Consider the following 23860-nt stretch of genomic DNA (forward strand, 5'->3'; position numbering starts at 1 on the left):
GGGTTTTTTTTTAAAGATTTTATTTATTTATTTGAGAGAGAGAGCACACAAGTAAGACAGGGAGGGGCAGAGGGAGAAGGAGAAGCTAACTCCCCACTGAACAAGGAGCCCCATGTGAAGGCTCAATCCCAGGACCCTGAGATCCTGACCAGAGCTGAAGGCAGACGTTTAACTGACTGAGCCACCCAGGAGCCCCTATTCTTCTGCTTTTTTTTTTTTAAGAATACAATAGATAGATATGAAATTTGATCAAAGGTCTCATCACAAAGGTAGGTCATACCAAGGACCTAGGAAGGTGTCTGGGCCTTCCAATTGCTCATCAGTATAGGTCAATGCTCTCTCTCTCTCTCTCTCTCTCTCTCTCAAAACAGGGAAACCAAGGTTCAAGTTGATGAAGTGACATGCCCACGCATATTTTGAAAAATTAAAACACAGCTGTCCTGATACCCAGTCCAGGACTGTTTTTACCATGCTCTGCTGCCCCTCTGTGGACATGAGAATGTATTTAGCCACCTCATTGTGCTCTGGCGAGGGAGCACAAGAAAACAGAATGTCCACGAAAAAGGAAACTGATAGAAAGGAAAGGTAACAGGAAATGTCTGGAAACTGAACCCATAAAGTCCAAACCTCGAGTCACCGTAAAAGGCTTTGAACTGGCAAGAATGAGAGGAAATGATGAGAGAGCAAAGGAAATGGGCCTCTGAGAGAGGAAACAGGGAGCACACACAAAGCCTTGGGGTAGCCTCTGTTGCAGGCCTTTGTCAAATGGAGTGGGTCTCTCCCTCCCTCCCAGAAGCCAAGCCTGGGGCATCCTCCCTTACAAGGCTCTTAAGACCTGGACCCACTACCTACTAACACAAGTTACATTTAGTGCATGCTATTATGCTAAATGCTTTGTACGTATGTATCACTTCACTTAATCTTCTCAATAACCTTATGGGGAAAACTCTTTTTATCAATCCCCAGTAATGGAGACACAGTGAGGTTAAATAGCAGGCCCCAAAATGCACAACCACTAAGGGGCAGGGCTTGATTTCAATGCAGGTCTTTCTACTATTATCCTGTGTTTTTAAGCCATCGTGGGATAAGTAATGTCTCCTTGCTGTAATGAGAACGTTTCCATCTCAACAATTGGTATTATAATGATGATGGTGATACCAGACAATGACTGTTGACTGGTAACTGTATACCAAACACTGTACTAGGTGTTTTGCATTTGTGATCTCATTTAATCTTTACAATGACCTCAGGAGGTAGCAATAAACTCCTGCATGCTGAAAAACTAGCCCAAGGTCACAGAGCTCAGATGCAGCTGTGCTAAAGTCCATTCTACCACTAGACAATCTTTCCTTGAGTTTCTTCCCTGACTCCCACTGTTGTTGATGCCAATTAGAGACTTGATGAAGGGGATCCCTGGGTGGCGCAGCGGTTTGGCGCCTGCCTTTGGCCTAGGGCGCGATCCTGGAGACCCAGGATCGAATCCCACATCGGGCTCCCGGTGCATGGAGCCTGCTTCTCCTTCTGCCTGTGTCTCTGCCCCTCTCTCTCTCTCTCTGTGACTATCATAAATAAAATTTAAAAAAAATAGAGACTTGATGAAGGAAAACTGAGAGGTGGAGTGAAATGCATTAATTTAATGTTGGACTTAGAACTTATTTGTGTGGGATCAAGTTGTTGAAATCTCTATTTGATGGCCAGAGTTTAATTAACAATCATCAAAACACCTTTCTCAGCTTAAATCTTTCATTTACTTAATCAAATTAAGGTGTGGGAAAGTTTGCACTTAACAGAGCTGTTGTTGAAAGCCTTTGTCTGACTTTCCCCTTCTTACTGAGTGATTCATTCATCAAACAGGGATGGGATTGCCACTGAGCAGCACCTACATCATGCCTGAGAATCAGGAAGCTCATGCCAAGTCCCTTGCTGTGGGCCTTGAAAAAGTCACCTGCCCCTATTGGGTCTAACTAACTGTAAATAAGCCCACTGATTAATCTTCAAGGTCCCTTTCATTGTAGGTTTCAGTGCAATTTCCTGATTAGTATTTGGGTTTTTTCCCCTGTTTTAAATATTTGAGTTAATTTCTTATTTATTTTTTATTGAGATATAATTGACATATAACATTATATTCATTTCAGGTGTACAACATAATGATTCAATATTTGTATATATTGTGAAATAATCATCACAGTAAGTCTAGTTAACATCCTCTACCATACATAATTACAATATTTTTCTTGTAACTTTTAAAATCTACTCTTAGCAACTTTCAAATATACAATAGAGTATTATTAACTGTAGTCGCCATGCTGTACATTATATCCCCAAGACTTACTAATTTTATAATTAGAAATTTTAATCTTTTGACCTTCTTCACCCATTTCACCCACCCCCCACCCCTGCCTCTGGCAATAACCAATCAGTTCTCTGTATCCATGACTGGTTGGTTTGGTTGGCTTTATAGGTTATAGAGTATTTGTCTTTATCTGACTTATTTCACAGAGCAGAATGCCCTCAAGTCCCATCCATATTGTTGCACATGTCAAGATTTCCTTCTTTTTTATGCTTGAATAATATTCCATTCTATACATATTCCACATTTTCTTTATCCATTCATCTATTAATGGATACATAGTTTGTTTCTATATCCTGGTTATTGTAAATAATGCTGCAATGAACAGAGGATTGAATGTATTTCTTGAGATAGTGTTTTCATTGTCTTCAAATAAATACCAAGAAATGAAATTCCTGGATTATATGGTAATGCTAGTTTTTAAGTTTTTGACAAATTTCTACACTATTTTCCACATTGGCTGCACCAATTTACACTCCCACCAACAATGCACAAGAGTTCTCTTTTTTCCACATCCTCACCAACACTTGTTATTTTCTGTCTTCGTGATAGTAGCCATTCTAACAAGTGTGAGGTGATATCTCATTGTGATTTTGATTTGCATTTCCCTGGTGATTAGTGGCGTTGAGTACTTTTCATGTACTTGTTGGCCATCTGTATGTCTTCTTTGAAAAAATGACCATTTAGATCCTCTGCTCATTTTCTAAATTGGATTGTCTGGTTGAGGGGGGGTTGCTATTGAGTTGTATATGTTCTTTATACACTTTGAAGATTAACCCCTTATCAAGATATATGATTTGCAGATACTGACTCCCATTTGGTAGGTTGCCTTTGCATTGTGTTGATGGTTTCCTTTGTTGTGCAGAAGCTTTTTTGGTTTTACATAGACCCACTTGTTTATTTTTGCTTGTGTTGTCTGTGCTTTCCAGTCAAATCCAAAAAGTGATTGGCAAGACCTAATTAAAGGAGCTTATTTCCTAACTTCCTGTTTTCTTCTAGGAGTTTTTGTTTTCAGGTCTTATGTTTAAGTCTTTAATCCATTTTGAGTAAATTTTTGTGTATAAGATAGTTGTCCAGCTTCATTCTTTTATATGTGGTTGTTCAGTTTTCCCAACACCATTTATTTATTTTTATTTTTTTAAAGATTTTATTTATTTATTCATGACAGACACAGAGAGAGAGAGAGGCAGAGACACAGGCAGAGGGATAAGCAGGCTCCATGCAGGGAGTCCGACACGGAACTCGATTCTGGGTCTCCAGGATCATACCCTGGGCTGAAGGCGGCGCCAAACTGCCGGGCCATCAGGGCTGCCCCCAACACCATTTATTGAAGAAAATTTCCATTTTCCATTGTATATTCTTGGTTCCTTTGTCATAAATTAATTGACATATTTGCGTTGGTTTGTTTCTGAGCTCTCTAGTCTGTTCCATTAATGTATATATCTGCTTTTATGTCAATATCATACTGTTTTGCCTACTATAGACTTGTATTATAGTTTGAAATCAGGAAACATGATGCCTCCAGCTTTTTTCTTCTTTCCTAAATCTGTTTTGGCTATTCAGGGGTCTCTTATGGTTTCATACAAGTTAATTTCTTCTTATTTAATGGAGAAAAAGAAGAAAGGGAATCAATTCCCTAAACTGCTCAACTGATGACTCTGGTGGGTGAGAGCCAGGTAAGGTATGTTTCCAGGGTGTTAGCAGGCACTGACCAAGGACTGGGACAGCAGGGGACCTGGAGGATAGACTGGGAGACATGAGGGAAGATCCTAGAAACAGGAGAGGCAGTGGGAGGAAGGTGGTCATATAACCGAACCAACATGAGTTTGCTCCTTGGTGAGTCAGAAACTGCACCAGGTTTGAGCTGTTGCACAAAGTAAATTTTATTTGCAGTATATAAAGAGATCACAGGGAATAGCTTTCCAAAGCTGTGAGTTCCCAAGCAGGAGTGGATGGGTTCTCTTTATTTAGGGTGAGGAAGAACATTTAGATAGGGGAGCCTTGTCATTGTATGTAGAGGCTGGCATAAGGTCACAAATGCACCTTAAGGAAAGGTGCCTATACATACATTGTATGTTATATAAATGAGGCTGAGGTTCCTCCTTGGGTGGAGATTTTAGTATTATAATAAAAGTAGTCAGCAGTCATTCTAAAGGCCACTCATGATCCATCTGTACAGGTGCGAGTCAGAGGTTAAGTTAAAAGTGGATGGCTAGTCTGGGCAGGCTGGAGGTCTTGTCGGGGCAGTCACTATGGCCCTAAGGGGCAGTTTCACTTTCTATTTGCCTGAGTTAAGAGAGAAGCTGGAAAGAGCTTACGGAAAAATGTGTGACAAAGGTCGGTGAGTCCAAGCAGGCAGGCAGTAAAGGCAAGGTCTTGGGGTCTAGCTGGTGATAGGCAAACTTTTGGAGTGCCAGAGTTTGGGGATTCCTTATGCAACTGTGTTTTTGTCTGGAGAGCCCTGTCTTCTCCAACCTCCCTCTGATCTTATATTTTCCATTTCCTGCCCCACCCAATCCCTTTCTTTCAAGAAGAGAGACAAAGATAAGTCGTATTGTAAGGAGTAGATATGCTAAAAGACCAGAGAGTGACCCTAGGTAGAGTGTATATGATCTTGAAGCATATGAAACAAAAACCTTTGTATATCTTTCCCCTACGATCAAGGTTAGCGAGACAATTTAGGTGTCTTTATTAATGCAAGACAAATCTAGAGGCACTTTAAAAACTCCCCACACACGTCCATTCCACTTATGACCTCTTCCAGAATCCCATCAGGTTTAGCTGCTGCCTTCTATATTTGTGTACCCTGATTATACTAAAAGATCAACAGGGGGCTTAGGCTGAAGGCAGAAGTGAAGGAGACAAGATGCAATACTAGGTACTTTCCACAATGTTTCAGACATGTGTTTCTGAAAACAATAGAGCTAAAGCACATCTTAAGGAGAAATTCATAGATGACTCAACACATACCCTCAATCAATGGAGAAGGGGAAAAATCATTGTAGTCACAAACAAGACAGTGAATTATGAGATAAGCTCCATTCACAGTTTTGCCTTTCACTTGCTATATGACCTTACACAAATCACTTTACCAATTCCTACCTCAGGGTTTCCTCATCATAAAATGGGTACATTACTATCTGCTGTCCATGCACTTTTGAAAATCTGTTAGATAATATTCATGAGAACATGTTGCAAATGTGATCCATTGATAGAAGGTACAGACCTTACCTTAGAATTAACTACTATTGATAATACAGTAGTTTTATAAGCTAGCTTGAAATCAGCTATGTCCTATTGAAGTATTTAGCTTTGATCCTCAGTGGGGCTTTTTTTGGGTGATGGGCCCATCAGTATGAAAGAATTTCCTAGAAGTTTTGTGGATCTAAGAGGATTTTGAAAAGGCTAGAATGTTCATTCTCCTCCAGCAGCTCAGTTTCTCTGCTCTCCCTCATAGCAAAACTTTTTGAAAGAATTGTTTACACATGCTGCTTTCATTTTCCTCATCTTACAATTACTCCAGTATCTATAACTGCCAAACTGCCCCTCTAGGTTACTTTTGTCTGGCTGACTCCAATGGTTACTTCTCTATCCTCAGCAACTTGAATCAGTGTTAAACACAAGTGACTACACCCTCTTCTTAAACGTACTCTCTTTCTCTTGTCTGTTGTGACCCTGCACTTATTTTTCTTTATATGTCCCCCTGGATCTTCCTTCTAAGCCTCTTTAGTAGACTCTTTGTTCTCTGTAGAGGAGCATAGCAGTTAGGAGTACAGACTCTCAAGCCCTGCTCTCCAATATGGCAGCCACTGGTCACATTGGAGCTATTATTTAAATTAGTAAAATTAAATAAATTAAATTAATAAAATTAAACATCTATTAAATTAAATTCAACATTTAGTCCCACCAGACTAACATTTCAGTTGTTCAACAATAATATCTGGCTAAAGGCGAACACAGTGGAACATAAGACACAGAACATTTCCATCATTTCAGGAACTCCTATTGGAACCAGACTTCTGGAATTCAAATCCCAGATCTGCTGATTTATCAGCTGAGTAACCTTAGGCAAGTTACTTGATCTCACAGAAAAAATCTCTACCTTCATAGAGTTTAGGCTATCCTTACAATGGGAAAATATGACATGCCTAAAATGTAGAGAGAAGATCTATAAACATTGATGGCTCTCCAAGAGATACTGGTAAGTGAAAAATGCAAGGTGCAGAATGGTATAGTTAGCTACATAGCTAAATAGATACATAATATGTTCTTGGTAGGACAAAATAAAAATACACTCATATTGTTATATTTATTAAAAATTCTGGAGAGATGAAAAAAATTTAATGGCTCCTTTTGGGAATGGAGTCGGCATTAGGAAAAAGACTTCGACTTTACATTTTATACATTTATGTACTGTTTTATCACATACATAAATTACTTTCGATTAAAAACAATCTTAAATTTATATGTATATAACTTGGCATTTTTCTGGTTCGTTTGTTGTACAATCATTGTTGTATAGAACATAGTAGCTTAAAACAACATCCATTTTATTATATCTCAAGAATCTATTGGTCACAATTTGATCAGGGCCCAGCTGAGCAATATTTCCCACTGCAATTGGCTTTAACCAAAGTCATTCAGTGGTATTCAGATGGCTTAAATGGAGGGTCCAGGACTGCTTTACTTATATGTCTGGTGCCTTGGAAGGAATGGCTGGAAGTTTGGATCTAGCTGGGCCCCTCTTTATTTCCAAGCATCTCCAGGGCTTTCCATTTCGTCCCTCCAGTAGAGTAGTCAAATTTTTCATATGATGGCTCAGATGTCCAAGAACCAATATGGAAACTACAAGTGCTTTAAAGGCTAGGCCTAGAATGAGCTTTTTGTCACTTATGCCATACTCTATTGATTAAAGCAGTTATAGGCCAGCCCAGATTTAGGGGATAAGCAGTAGAGATAGATCCAGGCTATCGGAAGAGCATCAAAGAATTTGTGGCTATCTTTAGTCCAATACAGACAACCAAAATTGCTGTCTTAATACGAGTTATATCTTGGATAATTCAGGTTAGGACTAAAAATCCTAACTGTGGATGTTTCAGGATAACTTAAATGGCAAGTCAGGGAAAGAGGAGCTAAAGACAGGAATGTGACCCCTTCTACTGGAAAACAAAGGAGGCCATTCAGAGTCTCAGAGTAGAATTCTGTTTTACCTACTCTCAGAATCACCTTGGCAGGCTAACAATGTCTGCTTCCATTGTTCTACACATTCCTTTCATCTCTCTCAAGCAAGTCAGAGTAAGAAGTTTTGTTCCTTGGGTAGGGTTCATGTCTTTCTTAACTCTAAAACTTCCTTTCCAAAATACAGAGTGCATAGTAGAGTATAGAGCCTACAGCAGAATAAAAATAATACCACCGGGGATCCCTGGGTGGCACAGCGGTTTAGCGCCTGCCTTTGGCCCAGGGCGCGATCCTGGAGACCCGGGATCGAGTCCCACGTCGGGCTCCCGGTGCATGGAGCCTGCTTCTCCCTCTGCCTGTGTGTCTGCCTCTCTCTCCCTCTCTGTGTGACTATCATAAATAAATAAAAATTAAAAAAAATAATAATACCACCAATTGATAGTCTATTCTCTAGCACATTCTGCTCTACTATCTTTTAAGGCCACCATCTACTTTAAGTCAAATGCTGTGCTAGGTACTTTAATATATATTTTATTATTTCATTGTAACAACACTGGGACAGGTATTTTTTAATGGGAAAGATTTATGTTTTATTATTATAATCATTAAATTTTGTTCATCAAAATGCACAAGCAAGAGAGTAGAAAAACCTACCACTGGATAAAATGTGAAAATTGTTTTTGGAGAAGATTTTTGGGAACAGGTATTATTATTACTCTCCATTTCACAGAGAAGGAAGGTGAGACACAGACATTAAATGACTTTACCCCCATAACCACTATATAGGTGGCAATGCCTAGATAGCCACTAAGATCTTTGGCTCCAGAGCCTATGATCTTTCAGTCTACAATACTGCCTCTCAAGGAAAAAGAAACAAAAGTATGCATACTGGATACTTTTCTTCTATTTCATTCATCCATCCACAAAATATCCAAGGTGTTCCGAGGGTGCTTTCAACACTACCAGAATCTCTAGAGTGTCAAAGAAAGATCTAAGGAGAAAGGCTATATTTTTCACATTGGTATTTCCAAACTTTGGTATTAATAGCTTGGTATTCACAACATATCACCAAATATAGTTTTTAATTCTACTTCATGTTTTGCTGCTGCTCCTGGCCCCTCTATATTATGAGGGAACAGCTGCTAATACAGTTGGCACTATCATGTATGTTTGGGCAGCTGACCAGAAAAGGGTCAAGGATAGCACAGGTTGTTTCTTCTTTTCAGCATTAACCAGGAAAGGGCTAATACAGAGGCCTGTAATTAAAGAATATGGTCAGGAAATGTGGCTCATGGGTGAGAGACACTTAGGCAGTGGGAAGACTTTGAAAGAGTGATTCAAAAAAAGGAAACTGGAGGGCTTAACTCAAGCAGGATTCAGCAATCCTTTCAACCCTAAAGATTCACAGAACAACAGTATTCAGTGCACTGAGTAGAGGGGAGCTAGAGCCCTTGGGAAGGCATATGGTGGAGACAAGGGTAAATAAAAGAGGATAATGCAATGGAGAGAGAAACAATTTAAAAAATTGAGTAAAAAGAAAGAGAAAAATAACTATCCTGTGGTAAACGTGACTGATGGCTATCAACTGGAAACAAAGGCAGCCACACACAAAATTGCCCATTTGTGAACTAGCCCCTTGGGGGTGGTGATTAGTACAGAAAACTGCCAAATGACTACATACAAATCATGTCTGCAATTTTTTACTTCGGCATTTTACATTAATCAAAGTAGCAACTCATTTTATGAGGCCAATGTTACCTTCATACCCAAATCCAACAAACACATCACAGGAAAGAAATCTATAGACTAATATTCCTAATGAATACAGATGCAAAAATCCTCAATAAAGTGCCAACAACCCAAACAGCAACATATAAAATGGATTATACACAATGACCAACTGTGATTTATCCCTGAAATGCAAGATTGGTTTAACATATGAAGAGCAATCAATAAAATGCATGTGATCATCTCAGTAGGTAAAGAAAAAGTATTTGACAAAATACTTCCATGATGAATGCACATAACACACTAGGAATAGATAAAAGGGGACTTTCTCAAACTAGTAAAAGCCACATACTAAAAAAACATAGTTAACATCAACACTTAATGGTAAAAAACTGGATGCTTTACTCCTAAGATCAGGGATAAGATAAGGATGTTTGCTCTCACCCGTTCTATTCAACATTGTTGTGGATGTTCTAGCCAGGGCAATGAGATAATGAAAAGAAATGAAAGACATCTAGATTGGAATGGGAGAAGTAAAACTATCTCTATTCTCAGATGACATGACCTTGTATATAGAAATCTTAAGAAATCTGCCCCCAAAACATCATTAGAATTGAAGGAGTTCAGTAACCTTGAGGAATACAGGAGGCGGGGCAAGATGGCGGAAGAGTAGGGTCCCCAAGTCACCTGTCCCCACCAAATTACCTAGATAACCTTCAAATCATCCTGAAAACCTATGAATTCGGCCTGAGAATTAAAGAGAGAACACCCGGAACGCTACAGTGAGAAGAGTTCGCGCATCTATCAAGGTAGGAAGACGGGGAAAAAGAAATAAAGAAACAAAGGCCTCCAAGGGGGAGGGGCCCCGCGAGGAGCCGGGCTGAGGCCGGGGCGAGTGTCCCCAGGACAGGAGAGCCCCGTCCCGGAGGAGCAGGAGCTGCACCGACCCTCCCGGGTGGAAAGGGGCTCGTGGGGAGTTGGAACAGGACCCAGGAGGGGCGGGGATGCCCTCGGGCTCCCTGGGACAGTAACAGAGCAACTGCGCGCCCAGGAGAGTGCGCCGAGCTCCCTAAGGGCTGCAGCGCGCACCGCGGGACCCGGCGGGACCCGGAGCAGCTCGGAGGGGTTCGGGGGCGGCTCCGCGAAGGGGGCTGCGCGGCCCCGGGAGCAGCTCGGAGGGGCTCGGGCAGAGGAAGAGGCTCCGTGTGGAGGGGGCTGTGCGGCGGGAGCGCGAATCCAACAGGCTCCGGAGCACAGGGCGCCGGGACACAGCCCAGGATCCCGCCTCCCCCGGGACAGGCAGAGGCCGGGAGGGCCCAGGACAGCAAGGACGCTCCTGCCGCTGGGCAGCTCCTGAACTGTGCAGATCGGCGCTCCCGCCCCCAGAGCATCCAGGCCCCTGTGGACTGGGAGCTGTGGTAGTTACTGTGGGAGCTGACGCCAGGGCTGGAGAGCCGCCACTGTTGTTGTTCCTCCTGGGGCCTCACAGGATAAACAACCCCCACTGAGCCTCACAGTGGCCTCACAGGATAAACAGGATAAACAACTCCCACTGAGCCGGGCACCAGGCAGGGGGCTGAGCAGCTCCCCTAGGTGCTCACACCTGAGAATCACCACAGCAGGCCCCACCCCCAGAAGACCAGCTAGACGGACAGGGGAAAAGCAAGTTATTGACCCTGCAGCACTGGAAAGTTCCAGGGGAAGTCGAGGGATTTACAGTATATAGAATCAGAGGATACTCCCCCTTGCTTTTTGTTTTCTGTTTGCTTCCCCCGGTTTTTTTTCTTCTTTTTTTTTCTTTTCTTTTTTCTCTTCTCTCTTTTTCTCCTTTTCCCAGTACAACTTGTTTTTGGACACTCTGCACTGAGCAAAATGACTAGAAGGAAAACCTCACCTCAAAAGAATCAGAAACAGTCCTCTCTCCCACAGAGTTACAGAAGTTAGATTACAATTCAATGTCAGAAAGCCAATTCAGAAGCACTATTATACAGCTACTGGTGGCTCTAGAAAAAAGCATAAAGGACTCAAGAGACTTCATGACTGCAGAATTTAGATGCAGTCAGGCAGAAATTAAAAATCAATTGAATGAGATGCAATCCAAACTAGAAGTCCTAACGACGAGAGTTAAAAGGTAGAAGAATGAGTGAGTGACGTAGAAGACAAGTTGATAGCAAGGAGGGAAACTGAGGAAAAAAGAGAAAAGCAATTAAAAGATCATGAGGATAGGTTAAGAGAAATAAATGATAGCCTCAGAAAGAAAAATCTACATTTAATTGGTGTTTCCAAGGGTGCCGAAAGGGACAGAGGTCCAGAATATGTATTTGAATAAATCATAGCTGAGAACATCCCTAATTTGGGGAGGGAAACAGGCATTCATATCCAGGAAATAGAGAGGTTCTCCCCCTAAAATCAATAAAAACCGCTCAACACCTCACATTTAATAGTGAAATTTGCAAATTCCAAAGATAAAGAGAAGATCCTTAAAGCATCAAGACACAAGAAATACCTAACTTTTATGGGGACAAGTATTAGGGTAACAGCAGACCTCTCCACAGAGACCTGCCAGGCCAGAAAGGGCTGGCAGGATATATTCAGGGTCCTAAATGAGAAAAACATGCAACCAAGAATACTTTTTCCAGCAAGGCTTTCATTCAGAATAGAAGGAGAGATAAAGAGCTTCCAAGATAGGCAGAAACTGAAACAATATGTGACCACCAAACCAGTTCTCCAAGAAATATTAAAGGGGACTCTGTAATAGAAAGAGGAAGTCCAAGGGAACAATCCACAAAAAACAGGGACTGAAGAGGTATCATGATAACACTAAACTCATATCTTTCAATAGTAACTCTGAACGTGAATGGGCTGAATGACCCCATCAAAGGCGCAGGGTGTCAGACTGGATAAAAAAGCAAGACCCAGCTATCGCTGTCTACAAGAGACTCATTTTAGACAGAAGGACACCTACAGCCTGAAAATAAAAGGTTGGAGAACCAAGTACCATACAAATGGTCCTCAAAAGAAAGCAGGGGTAGCCATCCTTATATCAGATAAACTAAAGTTTATCCTGAAGGCTTTAGGAAGAGATGAAAAGGGACACTATATCATGCTTAAATCTATCCAACAAAAGGACCTAACAATCATCAATATTTATGCCCCTAATGTGGGAGCTGCCAAGTATATCAATCAATTAATAACCAAAGTTAAGGCATACTTAGATAACAATACACTTATACTTGGTGACTTGAATGTAGCACTTTCTACAATCAACAGGTCTTCTAAGCACAACACCTCCAAAGAAACAAGAGCTTTAAATGATACACTGGACCAGATGGATTTCACAGACATTTACAGAACTTTACATCCAAACGCAACTGAATACACATTCTTCTCAAGTGCACATGGAACTTTCTCCAAAATAGACCACATACTGGGTCACAAACCAGGTCTTAACCAATACCAAAAAATTGGGATCATCCCCTGTGTATTTTCAGACCATAATGCTTTGAAATTAGAACTAAATCACAAGAAGAAGTTTGGAAGGATTTCAAACACGTGGAGATTAAGGACCATCCTGCTAAAAGATGAAAGGATCAACCAGCAATTAAGAGAAGAACTAAAAAGATTCATGGAAACTAATGAGAATGAAGATACAACCGTTCAAAATCTTTGGGATACAGCAAAAGCAGTCCTGAGGGGGAAATACATCGCAATACAAGCATCCATCCAAAAACTGGAAAGAGCTCAAGTACAAAAGCTAACCTTGCACCTAAAGGAGCTGTAGATAGAACAGCAAATAGATTCTACACCCAGCAGAAGAAGAGAGTTAATAAAGATTCGAAAACAGCTCAATGAAATAGAGACCAGAAGAACTGTGGAACAGATTAACAAAACCAGGAGTTGGTTCTTTGAAAGAATTAATAAGATAGATAAACCATTAGCCAGCCTTATTAAAAACAAAAGAGAAAAGACTCAAATTAATAAAATCATGAATTGAGAAAGAAGAGATCACCACCAACACCAAGGAATTACAAACGATTTTAAAAACATATTATTAGCAGCTATATGCCAATAAATTAGGCAATCTAGAAGAAATGGACGCATTTCTGGAAAACCACAAAATACCAAAACTGGAACAGGAAGAAATAGAAAACCTGAACAGGCCAATAGCCAGGGAAGAAATTGAAGCAGTCATCAAAAAACTCCCAAAACACAAAAGTCCAGGGCCAGGTGGCTTCCCAGGGGAATTCTATCAAACGTCTAAAGAAGAAACCATACCTATTCTACTAAAGCTGTTCAGAAAGATAGAAAGAGATGGAATACTTCCAAACTCGTTCTATGAGGCCAGCATCACCTTAATTCCAAAACCAGACAAAGACCCCACCAAAAAGGAAAATTATAGACCAATATGCCTAATGAACACAGATGCAAAAATTCTCAACAGGATACTAGCCAATAGGATCCAGCAATACATTAAGAAGATTATTCACCATGACTAAGTGGGATTTACCCAGGGATGCAAGGCTGGTTCAATACTCGTAAAACAATCAATGTCATTGATCATATCAACAAGAGAAAATACAAGAACCATATGATCCTCTCATTAGATGCAGAGAAAGCATTTGACAAAATACAGCATCCATTCCTGATCAAAACTCCTGAGTGTAGGGATAGAGGGAACTTCCTCAGCATCTTCAAAGCCATCTACGAAAAGCCCACAGTAAATATCATTCTCAATGGGGAAACACTGGGAGCCTTTCCCCTAAGATCAGGAACAAGACAGGGATGTCCACTCTCACCGCTGCTATTCAACATAGTACTAGAAGTCCGATCCTCAGCAATCAGGCAACAAAAAGAAACAAAAGGCATTCAAATTGACAAAGAAGAAGTCAAACTCTCCCTCTTCGCCAATGACATGATACTCTACATAGAAAACCCAAAAGACTCCACCCCAAGATTGCTAGAACTCATACAGCAATTTAGCAGTGGCAGGATACAAAATCAATGTTCAAAGATCATTGACATTTCTATACACTAACAATGAGACTGAAGAAAGAGAAATTAAGGAGTCAATCCCATTGACAATTGCACCCAAAAGCATGAAATACGTAGGAATAAACCTAAGCAAAGAAGTAAAGGATCTATACTCTAAAAACTACAGAAAACTTCTGAAAGAAATTGAGTAAGACACAGAGATGGAAAAATATTCCATGCTCATGGATTGGAAAAGTTTATGTTGTGAAAATGTCAATGCTACCTAGGGCAATTTACCCGTTTAATGCAATCCCTATCAAAATACCATGGACTTTCTTCAGAGAGTTGGAACAAATTATTTTACGATTTGTGTGGAATCAGAAAAGACCCCACATAGCCAGGGGAATATTAAAAAAGAAAACCATAGCTGGGGGCATCACAATGCCAGATTTCAAGTTGTACTACAAAGCTGTGGTCATCAAGACAGTGTGGTACTGGTACAAAAACAGACACATAGATCAATGGAAGAAAATAGAGATTCCAGAAGTGGACCCTCAACTTTATGGTCAACTAATATTCGACAAAGGAGGAAAGACTATCCACTGGAAAAAGGACAGTCTCTTTAATAAATGGTGCTGGGAAAATTGGACATCCACATGCAGAAGAATGAAACTAGACCACTCTCTCTCACCATACACAAAGATAAACTCAAAATGGATGAAAGATCTAAATGTGAGACAAGATTCCATCAAAATCCTAGAGGAGATCACAGACAACACCCTTTTTGAACTTGGCCACAGTAACTTCTCGCAAGATACATCCATGAAGGCATGGGAAACAAAAGCAAAAATGAACTATTGGGACTTCATCAAGATAAGAAGCTTTTGCACAGCAAAGGATACAGTCAACAAAACTAAAAGACAACCTACAGAATGGGAGAAGATATTTGCAAATAGCGTGTCAGATAAAGGACTAGTATCCAAGATCTATAAAGAACTTATTAAACTCAACAGTAAGGAAACAATCCAATCATGAAATAGGCAAAAGACATGAACAGAAATCTCACAGAGGAAGATATAGACATGGCCAGCAAGCACATGAGAAAATGCTCCGCATCACTTGCCATCAGGGAAATACAAATCAAAACCACTTGAGATACCACCTCACACCAGTGAGAATGGGGAAAATTAACAAGGCAGGAAACCACAAATGTTGGAGAGGATGTGGAGAAAGGGGAACCCTCCTGCACTATTGGTGGGAATGTGAACTGGTGCAGCCACCCTGGAAAAATGTAGGATGTTCCTCAAAGAGTTAAAAATAGACCTGCCCTACCACCCAGCAATTGCACTGCTGGGGATTTACCCTAAAGAGACAGATGCAGTGAAACGCCGGGACACCTGCACCCCGATGTTTCTAGCAGCAATGTCCACAATAGCCAAACTGTGGAAGGAGCCTCGGTGTCCATCGAAAGATGAATGGATAAAGAAGATGTAGTTTATGTATACAATGGAATATTACTCAGCCATTAGAAACGACAAATGCCCACCATTTGCTTCGACGTGGATGGAACTGGAGGGTATTATGCTGAGTGAAATAAGTCAATCGGAGAAGGACAAACATTATATGGTCTCATTCATTTGGGGAATATAAAAAATAGTGACAGGGAATAAAGGGGAAAGGAGAAAAAGTGAGTGGGAAATACCAGAAAGGGAGACAGAACATGAGAGACTCCTAACTCTGGGAAACGAATAAGGGTGGTGGAAAGGGAGGTGGGCAGGGGTTGGGCGTGACTGGATGATAGGCACTGAGGGGGACACTTGATGGGATGAGCACTGGGTGTTATGCTATATGTTGGCAAATTTAACCCCATTTAAAAAGAAGCTTAAGGAATACAAGGTCAATATAGAAAAATCACTTGTATTTCTATATATTAACAATGAAAAATTCAGATACAAAATTAAGAAGCCAATTTCATTTATAATATTATTAAAAATTATACAGGGACCTGGGTGGCTGAGTCAGTTAAGCATCTGACTCTTGGTTTTGGCTCAGGTCATGATCTCATGGGTTGTGAGACTGAGCCTTACATTGGGCTCCATGCTTAGTGGGGAGTCTGCTTAAAGTTTTTCTCCCTCTACCCCTCCCCTACTTTCTCTCTTTCTCTCTCTCAAGTAAATATATAAATCTTTTTTAAAAGATTTTATTTATTTATTCATGAGAGACACACAGAGAGAGGCAGAGACATAGGCAGAGGGAGAAGCAGGCTCCATGCAGGGAGCTGGATGTGGGACTCAATCCCAGGACTCTGGGATCACACCCTGAGCTGATGGCAGACACTCAACCATTGAGCCACCCAGATGTCCCAGTAAATATATAAATCTTAAAAATAATGATACTTAGGAATATATTTCATTAAAGTAGTGTGAGACTTATATACTGAAAATTATAAAATATCATTGAAAGAAATTAAAGATGATCTAACTGAAAAAAAAAAGATGGTCTAACTCAGTGGAATGCCATCTTGTGTTCTTGGATTAGAAAACTTAATATTGTGAAAGTAGCAATACTTTCCAAACATATACAGATTCAATGAAAACTCTATCAAAATCCCAGCTGGCTTTCATTCAGAAATGGACAAGTTGAACCTAAAATTTACATGGAAATGCAAGATATCCAGAATAGCCAAAATAGTCTTCATGACCTTGGGTTTGGCAATATATTTTTAGATATGACACCACAAGAAACAAAAGGAAAATAGACAAAATTGGATTTCATCAAAATGAAATAACTTTGTACTTCAAAGCATATCATCAGAAAGTAAAAAATGACCCACAGAATGGGAAGAAATACTTGCAAATCACCTATCTGAAAAGGATTTAGTGTCCAGAATACATAAAGAACCCTAAAACTCAACAATAACAATAAAGGGCAAATAATCCAGCTAAAAATAGATAAATAATTTGAATAAATATTTCTCTAAGGAAGATATAGGAAGGATATGTTCAAAAAGTAAATGAGAAGAAGCTCAACATCATTGGTTATCAGAGAAATGCAAATTGAAATCACATTGAGGGGCATCTGGGTGGCTCAGTGGTTGAGCATCTGCCTTTGGCTCAGGTCATGATCTTGGGGTCCTGGGATCAAATCTCGCATCGGGCTCCCCGCAGAGAGCTGCTTCTCCCTCTGCCTATGTCTCTGCCTCTCTCTGTGTGTCTCTCATGAATAAATAAATACAATCTTTTAAAAAATAAAATCACTTTGAATACCACTTCATACTCACTGGGATGGGTATAATTTTTACAAATGAAAAATAAGTATTGGCGGGGATGTTGGGGAATGGGAACCCTTACACACTGCTGGTGGAAATCTAAAATGATGCAGCCACTTTGGAAAACAGCCTGAAAGTTCCTCAAAGGCTTAAACATAGACTCACACTTGACCTAGTAGCCCTGCTCCTAGAAATATACCCAAGAGAAATGAAAATATATGTCCATACAAAAATGTGTACACAAATGTTCATAGAAGTATTATTCATAATAGCCTGAAGGTGGAAAAACCCAAGTATCCATCAACTGATGAATAGATCAATAAAATGTGTTATAGCCATACAATGGACTATTATTTAGCCGTGAAAAGCAAGAGTACTGACCCATGCTGCAAATAGATCAACTTTAAAAACAATATGCTAAGTAACAGAAGTAGACATAAAAACCACATATTATGTGGTTCCATTTACGTGAAATTTCTAGAATAGGCAAATCTATATTGACAGTGGTTGCTGGGGTCTGGATGCAGGGGAGAATGGAGAGTGACTGCTTATGGGTAAGGGGTTTCTTTTGGGGGCTATAGAAATATTCTGGAATTGCACAATGAGGATGATTGCACAACTTTGTGAATGTATTGAAAACTACTAATTGTGCACTTTAAAGGGCAGATTTTATGGTATGTGAATTTTATATCAATAAAGCTGTTATTATAAAAAAGGAGAATCGTGTCTAACAACCAAGTAGGAGAAATGTGCTGAATCATCAGTTTTCTCCATCCCAGCTGATTGGACCAGTGGCATGCTACCTTTTTCTTCAGAACCTGCCCCCAAACATTTACTCCTTTCACCTATGGCAGAAAGTGCTAGTCAGCTTTGGCCTGAGCCAGTAACACTGGACAGTCTCAGGTCCACGTTTGTCACATCTTCTATAATAGCCCTTCCCTCATGTTATATTTTTATAGTGAACAACTCCTTTCTCCAAAATCGAGCCAAGTGAGACTCAAAAACCGCTCTGAGGTAACAGAGAGAAAGGGAAGTATAGGAGCATAAGCTGTAGGTAATAGGTGGCCTCACTATTCCAAAATCCTCTCCTACAATCGAGAATACTCAAGGAAACCTAGACATTTCCCCTTCTACTCCCTTCCATCTTGGTAGGTTGGGAAAATATTTTGAAGTCTTTCTGTTGGAGACTGATCTATTCCTAATTCACGTTAGTGAACTTAAGCCATTCTCAGAGAGGATTGGCAACCACAGAAGATTCCAGAGCTACTTCTGTCACCCATACTAATATTTAACAGTTCTTGCCATTACCATAACAGTAATACCGTAACAATGCCAGTAACAATTTCCCATATTTAGTCTAGGTTCGGAATGCTTGGCGGAAACCAAATAACCTCTTGTTGGTGGAGAGTGAGAAGAGATACTGTTGCCTTATAGTTGGAAAAGAGTGCCTCCGAAAGAAATAGTAATAGCAACTAGGAGTTTTTCAGAGAATGCCAGATCATCAATCTCTAAGCATTTGAAATCCCCCTGTAGGTAGGGTTTCCCAAAACTGGTCACAGGACTCTGTGTAAAAGTGCATAAAAGATGTGGAGAGACATAATTTAAAAAGAGGAGTTTAAGTCCTTTGTGAGTTAGCAAGGCCAAATGAATCTGGCCAAGCCACCACTTCCCACAAGCTAACAAAATGACAGACTCAGACAAGCACCACCAGCAAGCAGAGTCCCCTCCAAGACGTATAGCACTTTGAAAACCAGATTCCCATTGAACCATCACTGCCATCCTGCCCAGGTCACCTTACCTAATCGAAATTGATTGGAGACGTTCCCACATGTTTGCATTATCTCTGGGCTATTCCATCCTAAGGGGTATAATGCACAGCCTGAGCTTATCAGCAGCCCTGGAAAGAAAAGCATACACACAGGTAGAAAAAATATATAACAGGTCTTCTGTCACCCAAAATTTCTCTCTGGATTAACGTGGCTCAACTTCTGCCTCTTCCTTTCAGGGTTTATGTTTCCCCTATAACCCTAAATGTCTATGACACTACAAACTCCCCAGGATTTTTTTTTTTGCCATGCCATAGGTGGTAAGTTGCAGGTGATAGGAGAGGGAAAAATTCATAAAGAAAAGGCAATATTAGGAATTGAGACAGGCCAGTGTGCTTTTTACAACCCAAAGGTTTTTGACAATGACTTATAAAGCTAGGTTGGCCTCCCCATTCAGACTCCTCTTCTATCTTGGTCTGGTTTTCAAAGAAGAGCAAGGTAGAGACTGCTACTCTTTCCTAAAATTCAGCCTTTTCTAAGATTAGTCAGATAGGTCTCTACTAGTTGAAGGTCGGTTATGAATTCTATCACTTGGACTCAGCTGCCAGACTGAGATCTTTAGGAGGCATACATGTTGGGTAGGCTTCTCCTGGTGAGGAGGGCACTGCAATCCCTCTTCCAGAAACACTTTCTTATTCTGAGAAATGATTCCAGCTTTATGCTAAGCATTTCTCCATTATTTGGCTTCCAATACCTTCCACCATGCCCCCTTGTCTTCACGTCTATTTTGTTTAGGTTATTTGGTCACTCCAGAGAAGCTGTGGGATCTCAGTAATAACCTTACTCTTCCAACCAGAGGTACCAATCTGGGTCTGCTTGCTGACGCTGCCTTCTAAGGGCAATGGCCTCATTCTAAGCTCTTGCTTACTGCCTAGGTTTACCTTTTATAGCCTATGACACCAGCCCCTCTTTGCCCCGTGCCTTTGGTGACAGTGGGTTAGATTGAGCATTGACATCTGACACAAAAGCAACCAAATTCATTGGTTTTCCAGTGATGGGTGACATCATAACCTGGCATGAAGAGATGAACTGGGCCAGATTCTTTCTTCTGGAAATTTTAATCAGGAAACAGAGATGCTGAGCTAGTTAGCAGATAGAACAGAAGTTAGGAGGAAAAAATACCAAGATGTAGAATCAAGTCTGTGTCAAGCTGAATCCAGGTTCAATACAAAGTTATGAATAGACATCAATTCTGAGGAAGCTGAGCGAACTGATTGCTGGAGGAAGAGGATCCAGTGGCATGAAGCAGACACATCATGGCAAAACAAAACAAAACAAAATAAAACAAAAAACTCCATATTTCCCCTGAAAGAGCTAGAGAAAATCCAGTCCTTCCCAATGTCTTTCCAGTTCCATTTTCCTTGTGTTAGAATAAACTCCCTTTCAGTGAGAGAGCTCAAGTGAGTCTCTGCTACTTGCAACAAAGAGAGCCTAATAACAAGGACACTATACTCAGGTACCACACCAAAGGTTATGGGAAGTCATGTGCCACGAATATAAATGCAGAAACTAGCACATAACACAGAACCTCCACAGGTCAGGTGTTTGATCCATGATGAATGAATGGCATATTTATAGGTTCTAGAGCTCTAGGCTCAGCCAGACAGTGAAAGGCCAGGCTACTCTAGAGACTGTTGGACACCCCACCTTCACCTCTCTTTCCCCACCAAGGAAAACTCCATATACACTCTGAGAAGCTAATAAGCCCCATTTGCCTTAACATGAATCTTTCTAAGAAGATCACAAAGTACTCTAAGCTTGTCCACAACAAGGCAACTGGCTTTTCTCAATATTCAATGAGTCCAGAGAAAAAGATGAGGGCCTTAAGAAATAGCAAGAAAGGTTTAAGTAGGAAAACAGCAGTAACTTTCTGACAGTGAGAGCGGGTTTAGAAACTAAAAGAATGACCAATTAAGGCTAAAAATTCTCTTTAGTGGAATGCTTAAAATTAGAAGGCATTCTTAACTGTCTCAGAGTCTTGAAGGAAATGAAATCGGTCACTCAAAGACTTATCTAGGCTCTGAAATTTATCCAATGGCAATGGAACAACACTCCCATTTGTTTAGGTCTTCCTTTGTTTTGTTTGTTTGTATCACAGATAAACTGAAGTCCTACAAGATGAGAAGGTGAGCCAGAATATGGAGCCCAGAGTATGCACAATGGATTAAGGACAAAATTGGAAATGAAATCTAAGCCTTTTCCTGCTTCTAGTATATATCCTTTGAGGGAAGTTACTAAAAAGTGAGCTTTTCCCCACAAATCGGGAAGAAAAGAACATAAGTTCATAAAAGAGCAGCAGTTCTGCTTTCCACCCTCCATGTTCAGATCCCTGAGAACAGGCATGAACTCTGATTTCGCAAGCAGGTATTAATTAGTGCTGACCTAGTGTCTGTCTCAACATGGCAGGGGAACATTCTACTTTTCTCAGTCCCCTCTTGTTCCTCAGACCTGACCATGTTGAGGAGCAGGAATTACCTCCTCCGGGAAGCCTTCCTCACGATCCTGCCCCCAGGCTAAGTTACATATTCCTTCTCTCTGTTCCCATAGCACCCTGTGTTTACTCCTGTGATTAAAATATCCTGTGATATATATGCTTCACAACTGATTGTGGTCTGAGGGAACTCGCTAAAGTATGTGTACCTTCGGTACCTGGTACATAATAAGCGCCCAATAAATGCATCTGTTTCAGAGTATGCTCTGGGTACCTGACAGCTTCCTTTGCCCATGCTACCCAAGGGGGAAGTCTTCTGAAGGGATCTTCATAGCAGGGATGAGAGAACATCCTAGACACCTGCTACAGCTATAGAATCTTAGAGAGGGAAAGGCCTCTGGAAATTACCTACTCCTATCCGTCCCCATACGGATGTGGATATTGAGACTCAGAAAGAGAAAGCAACTTACCTGTGGCCACATAGCCAGTTACTGGCAACACTGTTTCTCACTAATCAGAGAGCTCATCAACCCTTAGAAGCTCTGCCGTTCTGGAGACAGGTGTCCAGAAATGATCACCTTTTGACAAAAATATCTCTAGCAAGCACTAGGAATCTTAAGGGCATTAGATCCATAGAGACAGCACAACACAGTGGCTTAAAAAAATAATACTGTATTATATATTTGAAAGTTATTAAAAAGGTAAATTTTAAATATTCTCACCACTCACACAAAATGTAAAGAGGTGAGGTGGTGGATGTGTTATCTAACCTTATTGTGGTAATCATTTCACAACATGGGGGCACCTGGGTGGCTTAGTGGTTGGGTGTCTGCCTTTGGCTCAGGTTGTGATCCCCAGGTCAGGGTCCTCGGATCGAGTTCTTCATCCGGCTCCCCTTAGGGAGCCTGCTTCTCCCTCTGCCTATGTCTCTGCCTCTGTCTCTGTATCTCTCATGAATAAATAAACAAAATCTTTTAAAACATTGTTTCACAATATGTATGTGTATCCAATCATCACGTTGTACATCTTAAACTTACACGGTGTTATATGTCAATTGTATTTTAATAAGATGAAAAAAAAGAATGAGCTCTGCAATCAGTCAAGATCTAAGTTCAAATTCCAACTCTGCCATCTAGAGTATGTGTGACTTTAAGCAAGTCACTTAATCTCTCTGTGCTTTGGTTATCTTGCTTTTAAGATGAGTATAATAGTACTCCATCCTATTGGGCTGTTTCAAGAAACAATACTTATAAAGTGCCTAATTTATAGAAAGTGCTCGACAAAAACATATTATTCTTAAACAGAAGCCTCTCCTTATGACTCCTCTCTCACTTTCCACTTATATTCTCCATGCTAATTTCTTCCTCACCTCTTTGTCCTCATTAAAAAAAAAAAAAAAAAAACACACAGCTGAAAAGTCAAATGCTCAACAGGGCTGGATTAGAAAGCTGCCTGGTTGGAGTTGTTATCTTGTAATTTTTTGCAGGCACCAAGCCAGAGACTAGAGATCTTGGCCAGGCATGTGTTTTGCCCCAGTGCATGTGGCCCCATGTTCTACCCAACTGGCCCTCCTACTCCTCCCATCCCCTATTCTCCCTCCTGCCTTTTAGACAGATGAGTGCAGTAGGTTGTACACATGCTTCCTGGAGATGTTTGTAACTGACAGCTGATTCCATCATGTTTGCTCATAGCTAGAGAGAGTTGTGTCCTGGGACACATAGTTTAAAAATGAAGTCACAGGGCAATTTATCCTGTTATATTTGTTTCCAACAGTTCTCATCAATTTGGGATTTTGAAGATGAGCTTCAAATAGAAATGCTGAAATCATTTGCCAGTGCCAAGCCTTGCCACCTTCTGGAAGAGTGGGGCTTATTAAAAGTGTAGATTCTTGGGCCTCAGTCACAGATATTTGATTCAGTAACTGTAACCTAGGAATAGTCATTTCAAAAGCATCCTAGTGATGCTGATGTATCTGGTCCTGGTACCAATACTTAAGAAAGACACCACTAAAAATATGAAGAAGAGCAGCTCTGATGGCAGGGAAAACTAGTTTAAATCCCAGCCCTGACACATATGAGCTGTAGCCCTGGCTTCCACTTCTCTATGTG

The 23860-nt window shown here is 40.6% G+C and overlaps 1 protein-coding gene across 1 annotated transcript in view; it reads right to left on the reverse strand.

The window, feature by feature from the left end:
- LHFPL1 (LHFPL tetraspan subfamily member 1) overlaps nt 1-23860 on the reverse strand; it is a 45598-nt gene that overhangs the window by 15396 nt on the left and 6342 nt on the right. The window contains exon 2 of the mRNA XM_038586591.1: nt 19294-19392. Coding sequence (XP_038442519.1) covers nt 19294-19392 — 99 coding nt within the window. The remainder of the gene's footprint in view (nt 1-19293; nt 19393-23860) is intronic.

This window comes from Canis lupus, chromosome X (genome assembly GCF_011100685.1).
Source record: "Canis lupus familiaris isolate Mischka breed German Shepherd chromosome X, alternate assembly UU_Cfam_GSD_1.0, whole genome shotgun sequence".
NCBI lineage: Eukaryota > Metazoa > Chordata > Mammalia > Carnivora > Canidae > Canis > Canis lupus.